Raw genomic sequence first — 21694 nt, 5'->3', positions numbered from 1 at the left:
AACAGGGGATGACCTGTGACAAAGAGCCTGATTTGAGTTTATGTCATTACATGACAAACATCAGGGGTCGACAACCTTAACCAGTGGCACACTAACAACAAGTGCGCAAGGATGAGGCAGACGAGGCAGAATTCGTCTTTACGGGTGAACTTTCAAAATCTGTTGTTATGCATGTTGTCTATATGGGTGGAATAAAATTATAGATTCATTAGAGATTGTTATTTTCATGTGGTGTCATAACTAAACTTAATGTTGATATTACACACTGATTAACAAGAAAATTTAAAACTGTCATCAAAAAGGTTGCTGAGCTGTGGTATATGCCTTAGCCAGTTGAGCCAACAGGCTGTCCCCCAGAATATTATTGGAGGAAACTCAGCATTTCATTCCTTATAAATGATATTAGATTTGTATATTTTTTTCACTTTCCTTGACCCCCATGACGAGAATCATTTGGCAAAGAGAGCGGCTGAAGTTCAGTGTTAGTTCTCAGCTCTGGCTCTCTCCCGGTGTCACTCATTCCTCTTGGATCGTAAACACTTTCGTGGCTTTGGTGTTAGATTTATACTTCTCCGTCCAGTATTCATCCATCGATGGCAACTGGCATTTCTGAGTGTCCGACATTAGAAACAATGACAAGCCGGTCTCCTGGGCATTTGTTGAAGCAGTTGATCTCAAGCCACATCCACTGAGTTTCACACGGGAATGCGGGTTTGCTCGGTGCTTAGCCTACTGTCGAGAACAGCCATCAGGTCGGTGGCCAAGCTGGCTTCAGTCAGCGGATGGTAGTGAGGGAGAATGTGTGTTTTATGGATTTGGCAAAGATGATAATTGAGTGTGTGTGGTGTGTATAGGGGGAGGTAATTTAGCAGCCAGTTCCCATCAGTCACATAGTCTTTGCTCCCTAGACCGGAGTAGAGGCTTTGGTATCTCAAAACACACACATACAGAATGTCCCCAGTCTCCTTCTATCTGGAGGTCAAATGCAAAAGCTGAGCCGTGAATGTCTTTGTCGAACACCATAAAAAAGAGCGAGGACATTCTGTTCTGCTCCTTCTTTCCCTCCTACCTCTATTCTTTCGCTTTCTCGCTTTCCTTTCTTTTTGTCTCTCTCTTTCTCTCCCGACCTTCAGATGAATGGGACTTTGTGTCCAGACATAGTTCGTCGGCTGCCAAATGAAGTCTCTAATTATGAGCTGTGTTATTTTCTCTGCAGCACAGGATGCGACAGGGGTAAGGAAGGAACACAGAGAGAGAGGGTGAGGGTGAGGGTGAAGGGGGGGAGAATGGGAGAGAGAAAAGGAAGGGAAGAAGATGAAAATAGGAAGGAAAAAACAGGGAAAGAGGAATACAAAGAGAGAGCCGGAAAGCAGCGGAGAGTTGCATTATTCTGATGCAGTGCTGTAACAACACTGGCAGTGCATTTGGTAGGATTGTTATTCTGGATGATCAGTGGTTTGAGCAAGAGAAATAACTCTTATCTTATTTAGATAAGATAATAACTCTTTATTATCTTATCTTATTATATACTCTCCTCTGTTTATTGAATAATTACACTCCTTCTATATCATACCCAGTCCTGGGTGAGTTACATCACAACAGTTTGCCCTGTGCTACAGAAATAGTTTCTATAGATGTCTGTGTGTTTCCATATGGACTACTGTGTTCTGAGTAACGATTAGTCACTCACTTCAACTCTGTTGGAATTTCATAATGAAGCAAATGTGTTCAATGCATGCAGATGTAGGCAAGATATTTGTAGGCATATGTCAATATCTGCCTCTGTGTCGAGTTTCTCCCAGTTTCCTGTGTTTTCAGCTCATTAAGTCCCTGGTCTTTTTTTTTTTTTTATTCATGTTGCAAAATGTTTTCCCCATTTGGCCCTCAGGTGTGGAGCTGTGAGTCCTGGCAGTGTGTCCACACACTCAGTGGTCACCAGGACTGTGTCCGAAGCTGCCGATTCTCTTGGGACAGCCGACGCCTGGCAACGGGAGACGACAACGGAGAGATACGGGTGTGTAAAGAGAAGTATTGGGATGAAAGAGAATGAAATGGAGAGAGAGAGTTTAGAAACACTGAACGTTTTCTCTTTTGTTCTTAGCATTTCAATATCGAACATGATCATTACAATAAGTCAGGTGTATTTGTTACATCCATTAACAGGGTGCTGTGGTGTTCAACCTTACATATCTAGATGTTGGCTGCTTCTGATGTTGGTGATCCATAAATTTGGGCTTGTTCTACAGTTGCAGTGTTGGAAATTGCCCTGAATAAGCATCAGCACAATGCCTAAAGGCAAGAGGCTGAAGCAGAGAGAGCGGGGAGTAGACTGTGAATAGAGTTAATGAGTTTGAAATGTGAAGGTTTTTCTGCAACTGGGGGAAATGGAGGTAAGGTGGGAATAAAGTGCAGAGGCAGCAAATGAGAGGTGAAGAAAGACTAGCGGCCATGTAGAGCTCATCAGGTAAAGCCAGGGTTGGGGGGGGGGTCACCTCCCACTGAGCCACACGACACTGCACTTTTGATAAAAGCATCCACCAAATGGCATTTGTTTCCAGAGGGAGTATGAGATGTAATGGGAATAATGTGTTCAATCATGTAATTTGCTGTGCACCACTCAAAAAAACACAATTATCGCAGTCAACATTTATTCCAGAAATCACCCCATAATTACATCTCATCGCTCATTTAGATAAAGTGCTTACTAATACAGCATCATGACTACAGTGCACAGAGATAAAAGGAAGGAAGGAGGGAGGGGAAAAGAGAGATGGCTCATTCTCGGGAGGGAGCAGGAGCTGGAAGAGGTGGGGAGGGTCACAGGCGGTGTGAGGAGACGGGATGAAGAGAGGAGGAAGAGGAGGAGACGTGTGACAGTGGGAGGTGAAGGAGAGGAAGGAGAGGAGCCTGCCAGACTGGATCCCTAAAGCTTTGGAATCCACACCACTCCAACACACACACGCACACACACACACGGAAAACACATGGACAGTTAGAATGTGTGAGCGGGAGAACAGATGAGCAAGAGGAGGAAGAGTTTCAAATGAGAGATCTGATTGAGGTAATGGCCTCATCATGGAGCTGCAGGAAGGAGTCACCCGGTTGTGTGGCTTACAGTGATGCCAGTCAACAAGGGGTTAATGCCCTCAGGTGGCCTCTGAGCTGAACTTCTCCATTATCCAGAAATGGCAGAATCCATCAGATCCAATTACATAAACCACACTGAAATCTCAGCCCTGTTTCTATGGAAACAAATGTGAGTCATTCTGCGTGAAGCATGCCAAGTGTTAAATATAGCCGTACATGTGATGTGTCATTGTCAAATGTACATGGCATGTGCACAGTTGCATAACAGCTGCAACGGACGTGTTTTGCCTCATTGGACTGTTTGTTTTTGGGGCTCTCTTCCTTGGCCCACCACTGATTGATAATGCCGTTCTCAAGGACTCCTATTTTACACCCTTGTTGTGTGCAATAAAGTCCTTTTATTCATTTTCTGTATTTACTGCCAGTCATAATAGAATCCCAAACCACCTTTCCACTGCATTTTTCAACCTTGTATTTGAGGTCGTCTCTTGGCAAGATGTAGCACTTGCATTTCTCTGCAGCGTCTTTAGTTTCTGTTGCAGAAAATTGTTTCACTGTTTTTCACTACCTTTACAATATCTTGGGAATGTATACAGACAAAAGCACGACATGCAAAGACAGTCAAATATGTAAATGTCATCATGAAAAGCTTGGAAACATACAAATTGATGCGTAGAGTCAAGACACCAACAATCTAGAAATGTGCAGTTTTTAATCTTTAAGCAAGGGATGACTATTTTACCTGCTGAACCCCACCTCTTCTTCACCATTCACTGGCTTATGTATAAATACGACTGTCCATCGCAGCTCTGGAGTGTCAAAGATGGGTCTTTGCTGAAAATCTGTTCCCGTGACAACAAGGACGCCATGGACTCGCTGCACGGAGGCTGGGTGACCGACCTGCACTTCTCCCCAGATAACTCTCTGCTGGTCTCGACGGGGGGTTACATTAAGGTATGACCAGACACACACTCTCAAACTCTGGTTTGTTCAGGCCTACGGTGGCTGTCATAGCCACTCCAAATGCTTGGTAGATAGAAATGAAAAGGTTTTCTCCAAAATGAGAAATGCACCATTCTGAAAAGGAGAAAAAACATAAACTATTTGTCAGCAACTACAAAAGTGGTTTGATAGTGCAGGACAAATCTAAAAAGAAAAATTGTGCTTGTTCAGGGATTGTTGGTAGCTTACCTATAACACAGAAACTGGCAGTTGCCAACAAAATACAATACGTGCCTCATCCTACCCATGCATACTGCATGGATATACACACACACAGACACAGACACACAGTCATACAGTCATACATTTTAAGCAATATATTCATGTGCTCTGAATGTGAAAGTGAGACATGAAGCTGCTGGATGAGAGATGTTTGGATGGATTACATAAGGCACAATAGAAATACGCCTCCAGTCCAAACCTGCACCAGCATCAGATTAACTCCAGGACCTTGTGTTGCAGTGGTGCAGGTTTACATACAAAACACGTCAGTGTTTGAATCAGTAGCTTGATATCAAAGCCTCCTTTTAGCATGACTGGAATTGTGTGTGTGTGTGTGTGTGTGTGTGTGTGTGTGTGTGCAGGCACCCTTCTCTTATTGCCTTCACTTTTACAGGAGATGGGGTCGCAGAGAGGGCAGTCTCAGCCAGGCTCTGATTGGCTGGTTACCAAGCAATGATGATGTAATCCCTGGGGACAGCGGTTCTGATCGATGAGACTTTATATCTCAGATAGCTCCATTAGTGTGTGTGTGTGTGTGTGTGTGTGTGTGTGTGTGTGTGTGTGTGTTTGTGGGGGGATGCATGCACATCTTTGTATACACCTGCTTGTGTGGGTAGGCGTTACTCTAGAGGACAATGGTTGCCGGTGTTTGCTGCTGTTGAGGCTTTTTTAAACAGAAATCCAGAGACAATATGATCATTATGATACTGCTGACAGGATCGTACACCTTGGTAATGAAATCAATCATGGATGACATTCACCAGTATGTTTAGACCAGGGGCCTGGCTTTATGAGTGAGAATGAGAAAACTGCTGTGCTTGAATACTAAACCAATTCAATGACGTTCTTATTCCATTGTACACTATCAGCTCTTATACATCACTACATTTTCTCTTTCTCTATCTGTTGTATAGTATTCTAAATCTGAATAGTTTCACAAAACGCAGGGTATTTTTTGAAATCTTTTAGCTCCATCAGAGCCATCAATTTTTCCTCAAAATACGCATAGTGCATGCACTTTAAAGGGTAGAATAAAAGCTCACAGTAAGGCTGTTAGGAAGAAAGATGAGGTGCCAACGAGAGCCCCAGACACAGTAGCATGACATCATATGAGACAATGCAGGTTAAAGGGTTTGAAATCACAACTTTCTATCAGCAAAGAGTGCAAGGTGTCACTTGAATCGATGTGCAGCACACAAGCAAGCTACTGATACGGGTTAAATGGGTTCAGTATGGATTTTAGGGTTAATGCTGTAAAGCTCATGCTGCTGTGAAATGATAGTTGGGGTCTTCAGGTTGTCACTGACATCAGTGTAAAACCACAACTTGTCACTGAGATTAATGAAAAGCCCACTGGGTGCCTTCGATTTAGTGATTTGAAGGGCAGACAGGTTCAGAAATGAGAGCACTAACCTGTTTGGCAAGCGGTGAATTAAAAACTGTATGAAAGCTTAATACTCAAACAATGTGTTTTTCAGCTAACACTGAGCTTAAGTACAATTAGACTAAAATTTTAATACCTCTATCGCCGTAGGATGTCGATGTATTCACTGTGTTCCAACTTTGGTTATGTGTCTCTTCTGCATCACCGCTGCCAGTCAGCCTGTTGGAAAGGCTGAGGCGACAGACAGGCTGGCTCTTCAGCTCACTGACAGCAGTAGACAACATAAACAACATCAGGAGCACTGATGTTGAAAAAGGGGGTTACTTCTGTCTGTGAAGTTTTAGGGGTGGCTCTGTTTTTTAGGCTGATGTAATTAAGTTACTTGATTTGTCTGAAATCTGGGAGACAGGTAGCCTTTGGCCAGGGGATCAGTTGATTAGCTGGTGGTCTGGATCTTGAATGTCTGTCATTTAGACTTCTACCATTTTTTAGCCAGAACAGGTATGCTGCGTTCAAGTGCGGGAGCCAACGCCTGACATCCAGGAGTTTCAGGTTGGCTGCTAAATAGCGTTGCATTCAGCTGTGGCTTTCAAATGTTCCAGGTAAATTAATTCTGGAGGAGAAATGATGAACAAACATGAACTGCTGTTGCTGTTGGTTTGCAGGTTCAGGTTGCAGTTTTGCAAGTTGCAGAATTGTTTAGCATTATTTAGCATTGTTATATTAGATGAGAATGTGATCTCTCTCAATAAACCTATCTATTTACTGTATACTGGACTACTAATAATTTGTTTGAGCCATTAGAAATTTCACCAGACTAGACTTGCAGGCGAGTTCCCAGTATCCTTAAGGTCCAGCAACAGTTCATGCTGCTTCCATTTGTTAAGGGGTCATACTTTTCTTTGTCACTAAATTTTGGCAGTGTGTATATAGCCACTGAGTCACACTTTTGTGGCAAAAAGTATGCCACATTTGGTGGACATGCTGACATGGAATCGCTCCATAACTGCAACATTGTTCCTCACTGTATTCCAGATCCTCTGCCAAGCAGCAGGTTGGTGTGTTTGATGTTTACTAAGTGTTAGTGCTCTGCTGCTTCCAACTTTGTTTTGTTCATTTGATATTTAGATGCTTTATCTAATTTGTCCTTGTTTGCCATCTTGATATTGGTAGGTGTTTTTTTTTGTTTGTTTGCTTCTTGTTACTGCTGTTTCAAGGTAAGATGTTTTTATAAGCTCCTTGGGGTTTTTTATGTCACCTGCACAAATTGTAATTTGCATTTCTTGTCTCTGTGTTTTTATCAACATATTTTATCAGCTTGTAGGCATGGAACGGGAATGGAATTGGCAGGGCGGTCCAACACAAGAAATTGGACATCTTACCAAATAGTACTTGTTTATTGCAGCCATTGAAGTCAGTGAATATGCCATCCGATTTGACAGACAGTCCTACTGTGCTGCATGCACTAATGTAGCGCTCATCAGCTTGTCTTCAATCACAGGGTCATGCCAGTCATAATCATTCAGGGGATCAACTAGTAGATCACTCTATCACTTTTCCTTCTCCTCTCCCCCCCACACGGTGTTTAGTTGATGGATCAGCACGTGGATGTGAGAAGCAGTGATGGATTATTATGCCTGTCTTGATGAGGTGAACCCCAAGAGTAATGAGCTTTGATTGATTAATCGTACTGTCTCTGGGCCGGAGAGCTACGAGGGGCCATCCTGTCTGTCATAGTAATTACCATGACAGAGTGTGTACTTCCAGTGACAGATAATGTAGCCTGAAGAGTGAGGAAGCATGATAATAATATCACTGTCTATCTGTTTTAATGATCATCGCCCAGGCATGTCTCAGTGTTCAGTAGTATTCCAATCAGCGAACGTCTCATAACTAAAACATTGCAATTACACTTAGACACAGCACTTGCACCAGTTGAATTAGCATCTCAAAGTCCACGCACAATGAAACGCGAAAACCATTTCCTTTATATCATGTGAGGGAGCAAAAGTGCCAGTGTGCTCAAGTTATTTATCTACTTAATTTAGAGATCTCATTATGGGGGATCAGTGGAATTATGTAAGATGTTGCTTTAGGATCTTTCATGTAGAATGATTCGTAATGAAGTCTGGCTTAAATCTCATTAAAAGGCTTTGCTGAATAGTAAACTTTTTTTTTTTTTTTTTTTTTGGTCTAGAAATATATTTTCATCATATTATCTGAGAAGATGAAGCATAAACAAGCCTGCGGGGGTAATTAGGTAATTCTAGCAGAACAATAGGACATTGGTAATAAAACAAGGAATGGAATATATTTAGTAATGCTGATTAAATATAGATGTAGACCAGTATGCTTGTCATACTGTTGGTCTGACGGTATTCTTGCCAGGTTGCCACATTTACACTTTTACAGGTTAAGAGAAAATTGCAGTTTACACATCTACAAATGAAATGTTTAGTCCGTGTACACAGGGTGATGACTCACAGCCTCAAACAGCATCAAAGCTCCTATGGCCCTGCTTCTAAGACTTAATAGAAGTTAAAAAATATTTCCTGCCAACTTAGTTTCCTGTTGCACACCAGGGAGGCTTCGTCACGAGGAATTGCCATGAACCTTGGTTGCAGGGAAATGATGATTTGAGGCTCGCTCAGCACAGTGCTTCAGACTTTTCATCACTCACAGCAATGTGCGCACAGGGGTCCACTGAAAAGCAAAGAGGGTTCAGCGCATGATTGAGTGATAAACCTGAAAAGACTACGCCAAGTGCTTTGTGATGTTTACACCCTCAGCACCAACAGCTAATTTCAACACCCTCCAGTCTGCTGACATCATGACACTGTCGTGCGTTTAAGGGTTACTCTACCAGCCAGTGTAATATGCTCATTTTGTCACACATCAAAACAGAGCGAGACAGAAAAGATCTTTCCCTACAATGTCTTTTATACGTGATTAATCTAGGGACATGGGGAAAACGTTTGTTCTGTCTTTTGTGATATGGCCTCTGAACCTTGTTTTCCCTGCTGTTGGTGATCTTGGAAATAAAACGTATTGTCCTTATTGTATTCGCTGTGAGTCACTCTGGCTGCCAGAAAAATACTTTAACTATAAAAAGTCCTGAAATTGTAAACAGCATTTGACCGTGTCCTTTGCTTTGAGTCACTGTTTGAGCATTAATGAATTTTGTCGTCTGAGTGATGTGAAATGGAGGACACGGAGTTCGGTTGTTTTTTTAGATGAAAGTATCACACCGAGCCAGGCCCTGTGAGTGATAACTGCATCTTTGGTGTCATGTTATGGTTGAAGTGCTCCTTCAGGATTGTTTGTGTAATCATAATTACTTTTGTTCTCCTAAAATGAAACCATTCAGAAGAAGCACTGAAGTTTTCCAGCTGATATAGATGGAAGAAGATTAGGCTTAAAGTGACTTTGCCTTTACTTCAGTCTTATGGTCATTGTAAAACTTCCCATTCAGTCAGATCATACATAAAACAACAACAAAATTGTGTTCCTGTTTAAATACTGTCAGTTCACTGCACTAAGCACAGGGTTTATTGGGGTGCTAGAAATGACTGAAAAGGCTTAAATTTTCAAATGGTGTTTTTGAGGTTTGAAATAAGGGAAATAATCATTTTGAGTAGCTGAAAACAGCTGTAAGGTGCTAAAAATGCACCATGAAATTGCTTGACAAGTGCTTAAATTTGATTTAAGAAAAGGTGTAGGAACCCTATTAGCACTATTAATTCCTGATCATAACTTTATTTGCAAATAATCATCTGTCTGGTTCGTAATTAAATCCTCTAACAGGAAGCAATCATACCTACGTATTGCATTTTAAGCACTGGTCTGCCTTATCAACATTAACTTACAATGAGGACATGAGAAGAATAAGCTTTGATTCTTCAGTCAGCAGCATTACTAACAACCTTTAGCGAGCAGTTCAAAGCTCAACATTCCTGTGAGAGCAGTGCGCTACAAAAAGAAATCAAAATAAGCCAAGCAGCGCATTAGAAAGCCTGTTTCTGATGAGCGTATGATTCAGCCGAGAGAGGGTGATGTGAAGAGACGAGTTTTCAATTACCAGTTCCTTTCTGATCCTAGTTTTGAATAGCGGGAGGACTTGTATGACTCAGTGTGTTGCTATTGCTGCTAAATGGGATGATGTTGTTGCTGGTCGGATAAGAGCGGGAGACCTAGCAAAGGCTGACGCGTCCCGTGGTGCTCGGCGTACAGGTTGATATGGTGCAACGCGAAGCTCAGTTTGTGACAAATTGTTATTATATGCCAGTGTCTATTTGTTTCATTGGAATCAAACTGGCTTACAGCGTGGAGGGATGTTTTCTTGCTTCGTCTTGCACATCAATATCGTCTTTTCTTCTTCTCTGGCACTCGTCTTGCTTTAATCATCTCTCTAGCTTTTTCTTTCTGTTTGACCTCTTTGTTTCTTATCGTGTTACTCCTTCTCCCTCTTGCTGTTTTATCACTCTCCCTCCCTCTCTGTATGGTCAGATGGATGGTGTGAGTGAAATTAAAAGCAGCGGGCTGTTGTGTGGGGGATATGTGCCTCTCCAATCCCCTGGTGTGTGTGTGTGTGTGTGTGTGTAGTAATACAGTTAAGGTTCCTCGGCACCAGTGACCAGTTGTTTCAGTGTCCATATCTTAAAAAACAAGGAATAGCGTGATATAACCATACATACCTGAGAGTAGATAGGTGTATATACACATTTATAGGTGTGTGTGTGTGTGTGTGTGTGTGTGTGTGTGTGTGTGTGTGTGTGTGTGTCAGGTTGTGATGAAGTGGCGTGGGCCAGCCCTTTGAGAGAGGCTGTTATACCCTACACTGACTCCCATCAGTCCTCCTTCCTTCTGCTCTGGGTCCTGCCAGGAAACACTGTACCTGTCTCACACTTGGCTTTGACACACACACACACACACACACACACACACACAGTCCAAATGCCGATGAGACAATCTGTCACAGTGCCATGATCTAAGAGGGAGGTGCCAGGTGTGAAAAGGCTCATCCTGACTACACAGTCCACACACACACACACTTTCACGCATGCCTGGCAGCCCAGAATAATTCACACCAAGCCATTATACTGCAAACAAAACAAAAGCATTGTACAAATACCACCTTATAAATATTGACACAGATCCACATAACTCACTCACCTGTGGTTGTGTAATTATTCTGACCAGTTCCTCGGTGCTGTAGGTTCGGTGTCTTTACCGATTAGAGCGGCGACACAAAAGTCCCCGTCCTCATTTAACCCCAATTCATATTCCACGGACAGCTGTGCTATTAAGCCAGCTGTCAGTCAAGAGCCGGCAGCAACGCCGTCTCATCGGGGAAGATGGGAGATCTGCTCTGTTCTGTTAAGCCTCCGACTTCAGCTGGATTGGACTGACTGGCATCGGAGTTGACTGACGCAACCGACATGCCACTGGCTGTCAGATTTTTTTTTTTTTTTTTTTTAATTATTAAAAAAAAAAAAAATGAAACACACTTTTATCTCCCATGTGTTAGTTCTACATTAATTAAGCAATTTGACAAGAAAAGTTTTGTCTAGATTGGCTGGAAAAATTTGGGCAAAGACAGTAAATGAGAATCACTTTTGCCACAACAACTCACACAACGACGGCGAGGCCAGCGGTGTTGGTGTCTCAGTTAAAACCACACTTCCCCTAAACCCTTATCTTTACTGTCAAGGATGTTGCCGCTTGTCCCTCCTCCTTGCTGGTATCGTCTTCGTTACGTTTTTTTTTTTTTTTGGACAAAGACTCTCTCTTGCTTTACTGAAGAGGATAAACATGTTGGAAGTGGTGAAGCTTCTCGCTCGTTTCACCATCTGTCATTACGAGAAACTCTGAACTGCTGGAAGAACAGGACCCTCGTGCTTTTTGTTCTGCAGATTTGCAGCCCAGTATAACTCATTGGCACACAATGTAAAAATGAACTGTATGGGCTGACAGTCTTCTCTGCAAAGGTATCATTTGTTTACAGTAATTATACTAATGTCTCGCTATTCGTTTCTGTAATGCTTTCTTGTTGTTACGATGCTAAACCCACCATTTGTATTCTTCCTTGGATAAATGATGGATATAAAAAAATAGAAAAGTCACCTTATGACTTGGCCACCTGCATTTTAGAATTACTTTGGCATTTCAAACATGAGCTCTAGGGTCATGAAACTCACTCAGTATATAAAGGAGCTTTAAAACATTAATTTAAGTAAGATGCATGGCAGCAATTCCCTTAATTCACTTTATACACAGGCATACCCACAATCACACATTGAAATACACATACATCACATATCTGCAGACATTCACATTTATGTATACACACACACACACACACACACCCAAGCAGTGTTTTCTCAGATGGATGGGAGTGTTTTAGATGACAGCTCTCCCTTGCCACGGGTGTTGTCAGATGTCACCCATCAGCCCAGCCTCTGATGGAGGAGAGAGGGAAACACAATTCCACCTTATCTCACGTTCTCACTCCCCTCGCTCTCATTCTCTCTCTTTCTCTTCGAGTTCCCGCCAGACCCGCTCTGCCTCTTTTCCCTTCCAGTGTTATCTCTATTCGCACCTCCGGGTTTTTTCCTTGGTTTTGTCATTTCCTTTGTCTGTACACATTTGCGACCTTGTGTTTCAGGGCATTCACCCTCATTGGTAGGTGACGTTCTCCATCTTTTTTTGATTTTCACACTCACACACAAGGGTTCTCTATAAGAAGCTGTTTGTTAAAATAATGTGCAGCGCGTAGGCCAGCGTAAAGTCTTAAAGTAAGCCTTAAAATGTCTCAAAACACTGGAGATTATAAACACGCCTCAGGTTTTTCTGTTTCTTAGTGTCTCGTTTTCTTACTCTCTAAATTCAAATAAGCTTTCTCTCTCTCTCTCTCTCTCTCTCTCTCTCTCTCTCTTCTGTTCTCACGGTCTGACTTATGATCGTTAAAGCGTGTCTTAACGAGGCCTCGTTGGCCAATGAGCAGTTGCGGCCCGTCACCACTTTGAGCAAAATTCAAAGGCGATGGGGGAGGAGAAGCAAGGGAGGCAGAGATGGTGCAATGAAGGAGTCAAGGTTACTCTGACCTTCCCGAGAGAAAGAGAGAGAGAGAGAGAGAGAGAGAGAGAGAGAGCAGGGCGAGTCTGTAAAAATCAAGAAACAATTGCGTAGGAGAGAGCAATGAGGGATCGAGTGAAAAGGACAGAGTGGGAAGTAAATGCAATCACCTCTCACGGAGACAAATGAAATATCAGGCAGTCAAGAGTCTTCTATAAAGAGATTGCTAAAGCCATAAGTAAATGTGTCTCTCTCTCCTCCCTGGCAAAGCAGACCTTAGTTCTCTCTCAAGGCTGAACATCAATCAATGCAAGTATTCATTCTTTTTTCACAGGCTTGAGTTATGTTGCCTTCAGGTGCTGCCTGTAAGCTCCCTCTTTGGACTTCAGAAGTCGTAAACATGACTTGTTGCATATTCAAGTGCTTTTAGTCGGAAATAACAATAACAAAAATAGATATTTATCAGTGACTGTGGTGTTATTTTAGATACCAAGTGGCACAGTGTTGCTTTGTGATGCAGTGGTGGAGTCAAGAGGTGAAAAGGCACATAAGGCAATCTCACTGATGATTTAATAAAATGATTTAAAAGAAAAAAAAAAATGAGACAACTCAGTCAAAGGAAAGATCAAAACTAGAAACACAACACATAATCCCTGACAATTACCTGCTTTGCAGTGTTCTAATAAAATACTGCATAACTTCGCCGGCTCATCAGGTGCCAACATGGCTCGCATTCTCTCCACCCCAAAGCAGCAATTTAGACATCACGGAAAACTTTCACAGCCACCTTAGTTGGTAGATGATGTGCACCTAACCTGCAATTACAATATTTCTGTCAGCACAGTCAGCATTAGATACACTACATAATTGGCTATTGTAGAAACACAGACAAGAAAACTAGCTGTTCATAATTGCAGAGATGTATCTTGTTGTATCTTGTGTTGTGCAAATCCGGGGACATAATACAGAAATACTTTCCATCTTAAATCTTTAGTTAGAGTCTGAGATAAGATTTTTTCCCCCAATTTCATATTACAGAAGAAAATCCTAACTTTAAGAGTCCTATCTTATCTTACTTCATACTGGCTTATCCCATAATCCTGAATACTGAGTCCAACATCAGTTATCAACTTTTATGTCTGTTACCAAGCAGCTGATGCTTTTCTCATCTGGCGGAGCTAAACATTATTTGATAACCGTTACATTTTCTCAGAGAAACTTTTGACTACCTGCAGTCGTACTCTCCCGACTAACAGAAGCTGCTACTTTAAAGACAAAATCATACCAGTGGAGTTAAAGCAAGGACACGCAGTAAACTTCCAGACAGATGAGCTAAGTTAAAGATAGTCTTCTTGGGACATTTCCAACAGTGCTTACTCTGGAGACAAATACATTGTTGAATACATTGTTCAGGTCTGCCACAAGCCTTTTGGCAAATAAATTAACCCTGCTGACATTTTGTTGGTTCGGTAAAAGGACTAAAAGAGCAGGAATATGGATTGAACAAGTTAACTAACTCCACCTTGTCGAAACATGGAAAAGTTAAGGCTTAAAGGTTATGTTAGGATTGTTAAGATTTTTGGAAGTAAGGGTGCTTGTGTTTCATACCCTATTTTCCTAAATCAGGTCCTAACACTGTTTACCTTTGTTACGGGACGTCCCAGTAGCTCACCGGATAAGAGCATGTACCACTTGTTAAGGCTGAGTCCTGATCTCAGTGTCCTGGGTTTGAATCCAACCTTGCTGCCTGTCATCCCTTCTATCTCCCCTGTCTCTCTCTACTGTGACAAATAAATAAATAAATAATATCTTTGTTACCAAACAGTTGAGTTGGGATTTGCAAATTAGGCAGTTTCTGTAACATGGGCCCTGGTCCATATATATGTTCTAAGTAGGAATCAAACCCACCAGGCATCATGATGTCTTGCCTTATATCAACGTTTTTCAAATGTCCTTTCTTCTCCAGACTATTTAAAAAAAAATATATATATATATATATCATTACATCTTCTAAGTTGTGATGATAATTCTCATAAAGTTCAGATATCAAGGCATTATTAATCTCTGTATCCGCTCTCATTTTTTCCTTTCTCATTTCATTAAACCACTGAGGACCTGCTTTATTTTATTGGCATCGTGGTTACTACACACACTAAAATATCTTTTACTTTTTAAAAAAAAAAAATGCTCATAGTTTCTCTTTGCTCTGAATTTCATTTTAATTTATTTCATACTGCTTACATTCTCATTTTTCTTCACTTTTTCACTCATTATTTTTTATTAATACTGCATTTTCTAGGGTGAAACTGCTCATTTTGTTATTTTTAGCATTTCCTTTGTGCTCTTTTTCATATCCAATTTTTCTTCATTGTATCTTATTTGGAGCAGCAACAACCCAGTTTCCCCATGGAAATCATTATTTCATCTAATCTAATTTAATCTAACACGGTGCTGCCGATAGCAGCTGCACTTTGTATCTTTTGTATTGGCACGTTGCCCATAATCACAGTGAAGAACGGCCTCTTGAGTTTTATCGCTTTTTTTTATTTAGTTGGGTCCCTTATCTTTTTACTTTGACCCCCTCCTCCTCTTCCAAAATTGTCTGCGAGATGGAAATAACACAATCTGAAAGCTGCTGTCCTCTGAGAGGCCATGTAAATGAGTCAATATAACAGGCAGCATTCTTGGTTAAGACGCGGTGTCATAGTTTTGATTTGATGCAACACTTTCTGCTGTCTCAGAGGTAAGCACCCCACAGAGCTACTCCAGAGCAGAACCAGTCTGCACTGCTGCGAACACAGATCTGCCTCTAAAAATACCTACACACACACACACACAGATACACATACACACACTCTCACTCTCTTACATGATGCAAAACAGCTCCTTGAAGTGCATCTGCCTCTTTCTCAGAATCCAGTGTTCTGTATTTTTGTCATTCTCTGTTTTCTGTTGCAGAGAAATTATCTTTCCGCTTGTAACATGAGCACTTTCTGCCTCGCCTGTAGTGGGAATTCTTCAAGAGTCAATTTACTTCGATATATATCTCCGTACTTTGACATTTGCGGTTACATCCTTGCATGTGAGACAGAACAACAGTGAAGAACTTTGAACGTGTTAAGCCGGGAAGGAATCTGGCCTGGTTTCTGTGCTCTGTTCTCAGGCTCAGGGTATAAACACAGGCTGGTGAAATATTTATCTGTCTCTCGGAGGCGGTTGTTTTCCCGTGCTTTGCTCATTAAGCCAGGGTTAATTGTCTTTGGCTGGAGAAGAAGGGCCTCTGTGTCTGCGAATCACATTGACATGAGATGAGACGGAGGGGAGATGGGAGATCAGTGATGGTTGGTGAGGTGGAGCAGATGATGATGGTGATGGTGTGTATGCTAGTATGTTCTGCAGAATACGCATGGATGCACACACGCAAATCCATCTCTTTCTCACACTTTCTGCATCTCTTACTTTTATGGTGTCTCACACTGATACTGTACCATCTCTTTCTCTCTTTCTAACTGTCTCTTTCTGTATCCACGTGTGTTTCTTTTATCCTCTTGTCTCTTTTTCAGTCTGGCTCTTTTTACTGTCTCTCTCTTAACCCATATCGCTCATGCTCAGAATCTCCCTTTTTCTTTTTCTATGCCTCTATCTGCTGTGCTTTCTCTCTCTTTTCTCTCTCTTCAACTGGCAGGATTCAGACCATGACATGATGATAGGCTCATCCTTGACTAAGGAAAGAGAGAGGTGTGAAAACGATATAGGAGAGAGGGAGAGATGGAGATGCAAAAGACTGCGAATGGGAGTTGCAGATCTAATTTTTGGACCACACAACCCACAGTCATTTCTGTTTCCCCGCTTTTTTTTTCTTGTTCCTGGTCACCTTTGTGTGGAACAAAGAGTTGCTGGAGGAAATAAAGCTGGGAAGGTGGGTGCAAAAGGGAGAGTGAAGAGAGTGTGAGGGAGGGATGAATGGAGGGGAGAGTGGATTGTCTGAGCATCAATATTTCAGTGGACGGAACCTTGGATGAATAATTCACCTTCAGAGTCAGAGTGTTTCCCTCTCGGCAAGGCTCTGGGTCTGGTTGCACACACACACACACACACACACACACAAAATCTCTAGCTCTTTCTCTCTGAAATGGAGGTGACCTTCCAAAATCTCAATCTACTCCAGCTGTTATCCACTCTCGGTTGTGTTCTCCCTCCCCTCTGTCCAGCGTGTGCATCCCGCTGGCTGTAGCCTTTATGAGTTTTTATAAAGCAGGGAAACTGTACCCATTCCCAACGGACTCTGTGTCGGAGCTATTTATGTACGAGGAAGATGAATTGCTCCCCCCCACCCCCTCTGAAAGATTCAACCATGCACTCGCTCACACCCAAGCATCGCTCTGGCCCCCAAACAAACACACACACACACAAACACGCACACACACAGGTATTTCAGTTATGTAACCGATGCTGACTTTCCCCTAGGTAGCCTGAATAAGCAGATGTATTTAGCTCCACGAGAGCCGGGGCCAGCGGTGGAGGCCCATCACAGCAGATTTGTGCGATGTGAATTCGGGTTACACACAAAGACGGTGGCTATCCGGCTTTCCCAGATGCAGCTTTGACCTTTGTGTGTCTGAGCTTGACACAGAGAGACAGTTTATCGGAAAAATGCAGAATGGTGTGGCTTTTCAGTGAGTAGGTTATAGATAAGGGTATAAGGGCCCTTGTTTTCTATGGACAAGAGCCCCCCCCAAAGAATAATGATATGCGCATAGATTGTGCAGGTATTTGCAAGGCACAGCTAAATCAGTCTCTTTTTACCATGTTAGCATTGCTGAGTCATTTACTCGTACCATTTACAGTCTTGGCAGCAGGGAAATATCCAAAAAATATCATAATGCATGTAGATGTTCATGTTTGGCTAGCTGATATTCTGAAAATATGTGGCCTGGACGGGAGTCTACACGCTTAATGGAAATGTGCATCTTTAAGCCATGCTTTTTCTTTTAAGTATATTTCCACTTACCCCACTTCAGTATCTGTCCAATGCATTTGTACACATGCAGCGCACAGCCTAAAATCGTCATGAACACATTTTTATATCATGGTTTGATGTAATTTTAGCAGATTTGGCACGAAGGGGGAGAGAGGACACTGTGTGAGAAATTTGTAAATATCTCTTGCTACCAGAACAAAAGCCAAGATGGTCACGCAAACACACACTTACTCGCTTGTACAGTAAACACACCGCAGGGTATTGTTCTCTCCTTCTCAGCAGCACAAACACACACAGTCATTTTGTGTCTCTGCGCATCACTAGTTCTCCCATAAATCAATGGTCCTGCAGTGATAGTGTTCATATCAGCACATCAGCCATCTGCTTTGGGGATGTGGGCACTCTGTAACACACACACATATACACACACACGAAAATACTATTGTGTATTCCCACAGGAGAGACCAACCTTTATTGAAGGAGACCCGTTATGTGTGAGTGTAAGCTATCGTAAATGGTGAACGTGTAAGGTTTAGAGTTTGGTAGTTCCTCCAATCCTTCCAGTCCACATCTCAGTTTGCATCAGTCCGTCTTTGCAGACCTTCTTCTGTATCCCTCCAACTGCAGCCTGTTTGTTTTCTTCCTCTGCTTCTCCCTCTCATTTCTTTGAATCTCCATTGCTTTGTCTGCCTCTCTCCATCTCACGGTTTCATTATTTCTCTCTGTTTTTGTCTCCCTCTCATTCACACACATAAATATGCATGCTATCCAGTCTAGTCTAGTTACCATCCTCTAGTGTAAATGATTCAATATCGTGATTTTCTGGCCTTTTCTCCCCATAGTAAATTCAGTGTCAGCCTGGAGCCAATAACAACTTCACACTCTGTGTCGTCACATCTCCCACCATCTATTGATTTCTCCATCTTTTTAAACATTTATCCTGTCCTTGTTCTCACTTCTTCTCTGTACGCTGCGACTGTTCTAATCTTTTTGTTTTTATTACCAGCTAGATTTAGGAGGGAGTGTTTTTATTCTGCCCTCGTCTCCTCTCTTTTCTTTGTCTGTAGTTTCATCATCTGCCTCATGCTCTTGTCTGTTGTCTGATTCAGTTTGTTGTTCTTTGACTGTTCGTTCCCTCCCGCTCTCTCTATGTGTCTGCTTGTCTTTTCAGTCTGTCTGCTTGGCTGTCTATGTGTATAGGAAGCATGTGTGAGCATTGCTTATACTATATGGACAAAAGTGTTGGGCCATCTACACGTTACACCTAGAGGAGCTTTTATGACGTCCCATTCTAAATCCATAGGCCTTAATATGGAGCTGTCCCCCCTTTGCAGCTCTAACAGCTTCCACTCTTCTGGGAGGCTTTCTACAGATTTTTGTCTGTGGCATTCTCCAAACCTAGACTCGTCCATCAGTCCATCACTCCATCACTCCACAGAACACATTTCCACCGTTCCAGAGTCCAGTGGCGGCGTGCTTTACACCACTCCATCCAGCGACTGGCATTGTGCTTGGTGATGTGAGGCTTGCATGCAGCTGCTCAGCCATGGAAACCTATACCATGAAGCTCCTGGCTCACAGGTTTTGTGCTGATGTTTATGCCAGAGGAGGTTTGGAGCTCTGCAGTTACTGAGTCAGCAGAGCGTTGGCCACTTTTATGCACTATGAACGTCAGCGCTCAGTGACCCTGCTCTGTAACTTTGCCACCTGGTGGCTGAGTCGCTGTGGTTCCTGAACACTTCCACTTTGCAATAATACAACTTAGAGCTGATGGTGGAATATCTAGCAGGGAATAAATTTCACAAACTGACGTTGCAGCGGTGGCATCCTATTACATTACTATTACAGTACCACACTGGAACTCAGTGAGCTCTTTAGAACGAGCCATTCTTTCACAAATGTTTGTAAAGACAGACTGCACGGCTAGCTGCTTGAATGTATACGTCTGTGGCAATGGGACTGAATGAAACACCTGAATTCAATGATTAGAGGTGTGGCCCAATACTCTTGTCCATACAGTGTACGTTTTTTTGTATGTGCATCTGTGTATTTTTTTTATCTCTCTGTTTGAGCCACAAGTGTGAGCTTTGGCAGCCTGCAGCCGTCGCTCATCTCATCCCAGTGTAATTACACTTTTACTCGCTCATCTGAAATGTGCTCTGTGTCGAGTCTTGTTCAGCCCTCCACCTTTTTATTGATCCCTCCTCTACCTTGTCAGTGTCTCTCCATCCATCCACACAGCTCTTGCTATCTCTTCATCTCCGTATGAAACCGCCACGCTTTAATCTATCATGAATGATCTGTATCAAATGGAGTGCACTGTAGCAGCTTTTGAAGGAGATCATACATGGGTGAATGTGTGAGGTAATGAAGAATGCCTCAGGTGGGTAAACAAGATTAATACCCCACTGACATAAAGCCAGGAATATTATGGTATGCCGATCCCATTCCATCCCATGTACGAGACTGATCTACTTCATTAATCGTCATTTCTCTGTGGACTGTCGCCTCATGACGCCATCAAATGCAGACCTGTACACATTCAGCGTTCAACACGGGGACTGACATCACGATCTGTGATCTGAGACCTTGCAAAATCCTTGAATCACCAAACAAAAACTGGCTACTGCTTCTTTTGTAGACTCTTGTTGCATACTTTTAGCATCTCTCTTAGCGCTGCTGCAGTGTCTCAACGGTGTATGCAAAGCCTATGTGTAATGAGAGTTGTTTTATAACAGAAAAAGCAAACTGCAGAATTGTGGCCTCACGATACGGTTTAAACAGTGAACTTTGACTCCAAGCAGAGCAGAGTCTGACCCACGTCTCAATCATGATCTTTTTGTCCTCAGCTTTTTATAGCTTACCCAAGTTGACCTTTTCACGCCAGTGGTCAAGATTTTTATTACACAAGTCACTAGGCAGCTTTGAAAAGGTTGTGAGTCATTTTTAAGAATTAGGCCTTGGCCTGTGAGTGAGCATGTCAGGGTTAAACACAAGCACCTCCTTTACACCCGGCACCAGCCTTGGCTGGATTAATTTCCATCTGCTATTAATATGCATCTCTGATATCCACATTGAGATCCAATTACAATCTGATCACACATCACATCCTCTGCATGGATTTCTTTTTTGTTTTTCAAAGAGCATACATATTTACACCTAGGTATTTGGTGGATGCAGACTGGAAATGTGTCTGCATTTACATTTCAGTTCAGTGTGGTCATGATGCATCTCTGACCTCCTCCAGAGGTTTGGGCAATCAGATCACAATCTGTCCTCAGTGAATTGCATCCATTAACACCATCTTTTTTATGTGGTCGAATGCTTTGTGGTTACTATCCGATCATCTGTTCATACCAGGTGTGAAGGGGGTCAAGGACACTGATACACAGATAAGATGATCTTTGTTGGGATCTACACTTATAGGTCAGTTTTTGTAACCACTAATCCATCCTGTCCCTCCACAGCACAGTTTGGATAAACACAGTGAGGTTTTTAAATAACCAAATATGTAATTGGGAATCTTTGTTGGGAAAAACTGTACACATACGACTTTATGTATGATTTTATGATATTTCTGCTGTGATAGAGTGAAGTAAAGCCCTGCCTCAGTTGATACTGGCCTGCTGCTTTGTGGAGTCCTCTGGTCATTATGCCACACACAGGCACTGATTTGTCAGATGTAAGCCTGTGTGGCAGGCTGTATGTTGGCTATATGCAGCCTGTACAAATACAGTTTAGAGCTGACTGTATTTGACTAAATGTCACGTTCACTCACTGAGGAGTCACACTGATGCCTGAAGCAGGCTGCATATCATTTAGCTCTATGGTGGAAGCAAACATCACAAAAACATAAACAGCATTCATTATGTTGCTTGAAATACGTAAGTGCTGTGCAGCCTATAGAGGCAATGATTTGTCACAGTGTTTGAAGCGAAGAGACA

General features: G+C 42.3%; 1 protein-coding gene across 2 annotated transcripts in view; it reads left to right on the top strand.

Annotated features, from left to right (window-relative positions):
- apaf1 (apoptotic peptidase activating factor 1) overlaps positions 1-21694 on the top strand; it is a 48890-nt gene that overhangs the window by 24195 nt on the left and 3001 nt on the right. For both annotated transcript variants that reach the window (XM_030046058.1, XM_030046057.1), the window contains exons 25-26: positions 1889-2014; positions 3895-4041. In XM_030046058.1, the coding sequence (XP_029901918.1) occupies positions 1889-2014; positions 3895-4041 (273 nt within the window). The remainder of the gene's footprint in view (positions 1-1888; positions 2015-3894; positions 4042-21694) is intronic.

The sequence above is a fragment of the Myripristis murdjan genome, chromosome 23, assembly GCF_902150065.1.
Source record: "Myripristis murdjan chromosome 23, fMyrMur1.1, whole genome shotgun sequence".
Lineage (NCBI taxonomy): Eukaryota > Metazoa > Chordata > Actinopteri > Holocentriformes > Holocentridae > Myripristis > Myripristis murdjan.
Note: the sequence above shows the minus strand (reverse complement) of the source record. Positions and strands in the feature narration are given on the sequence as shown.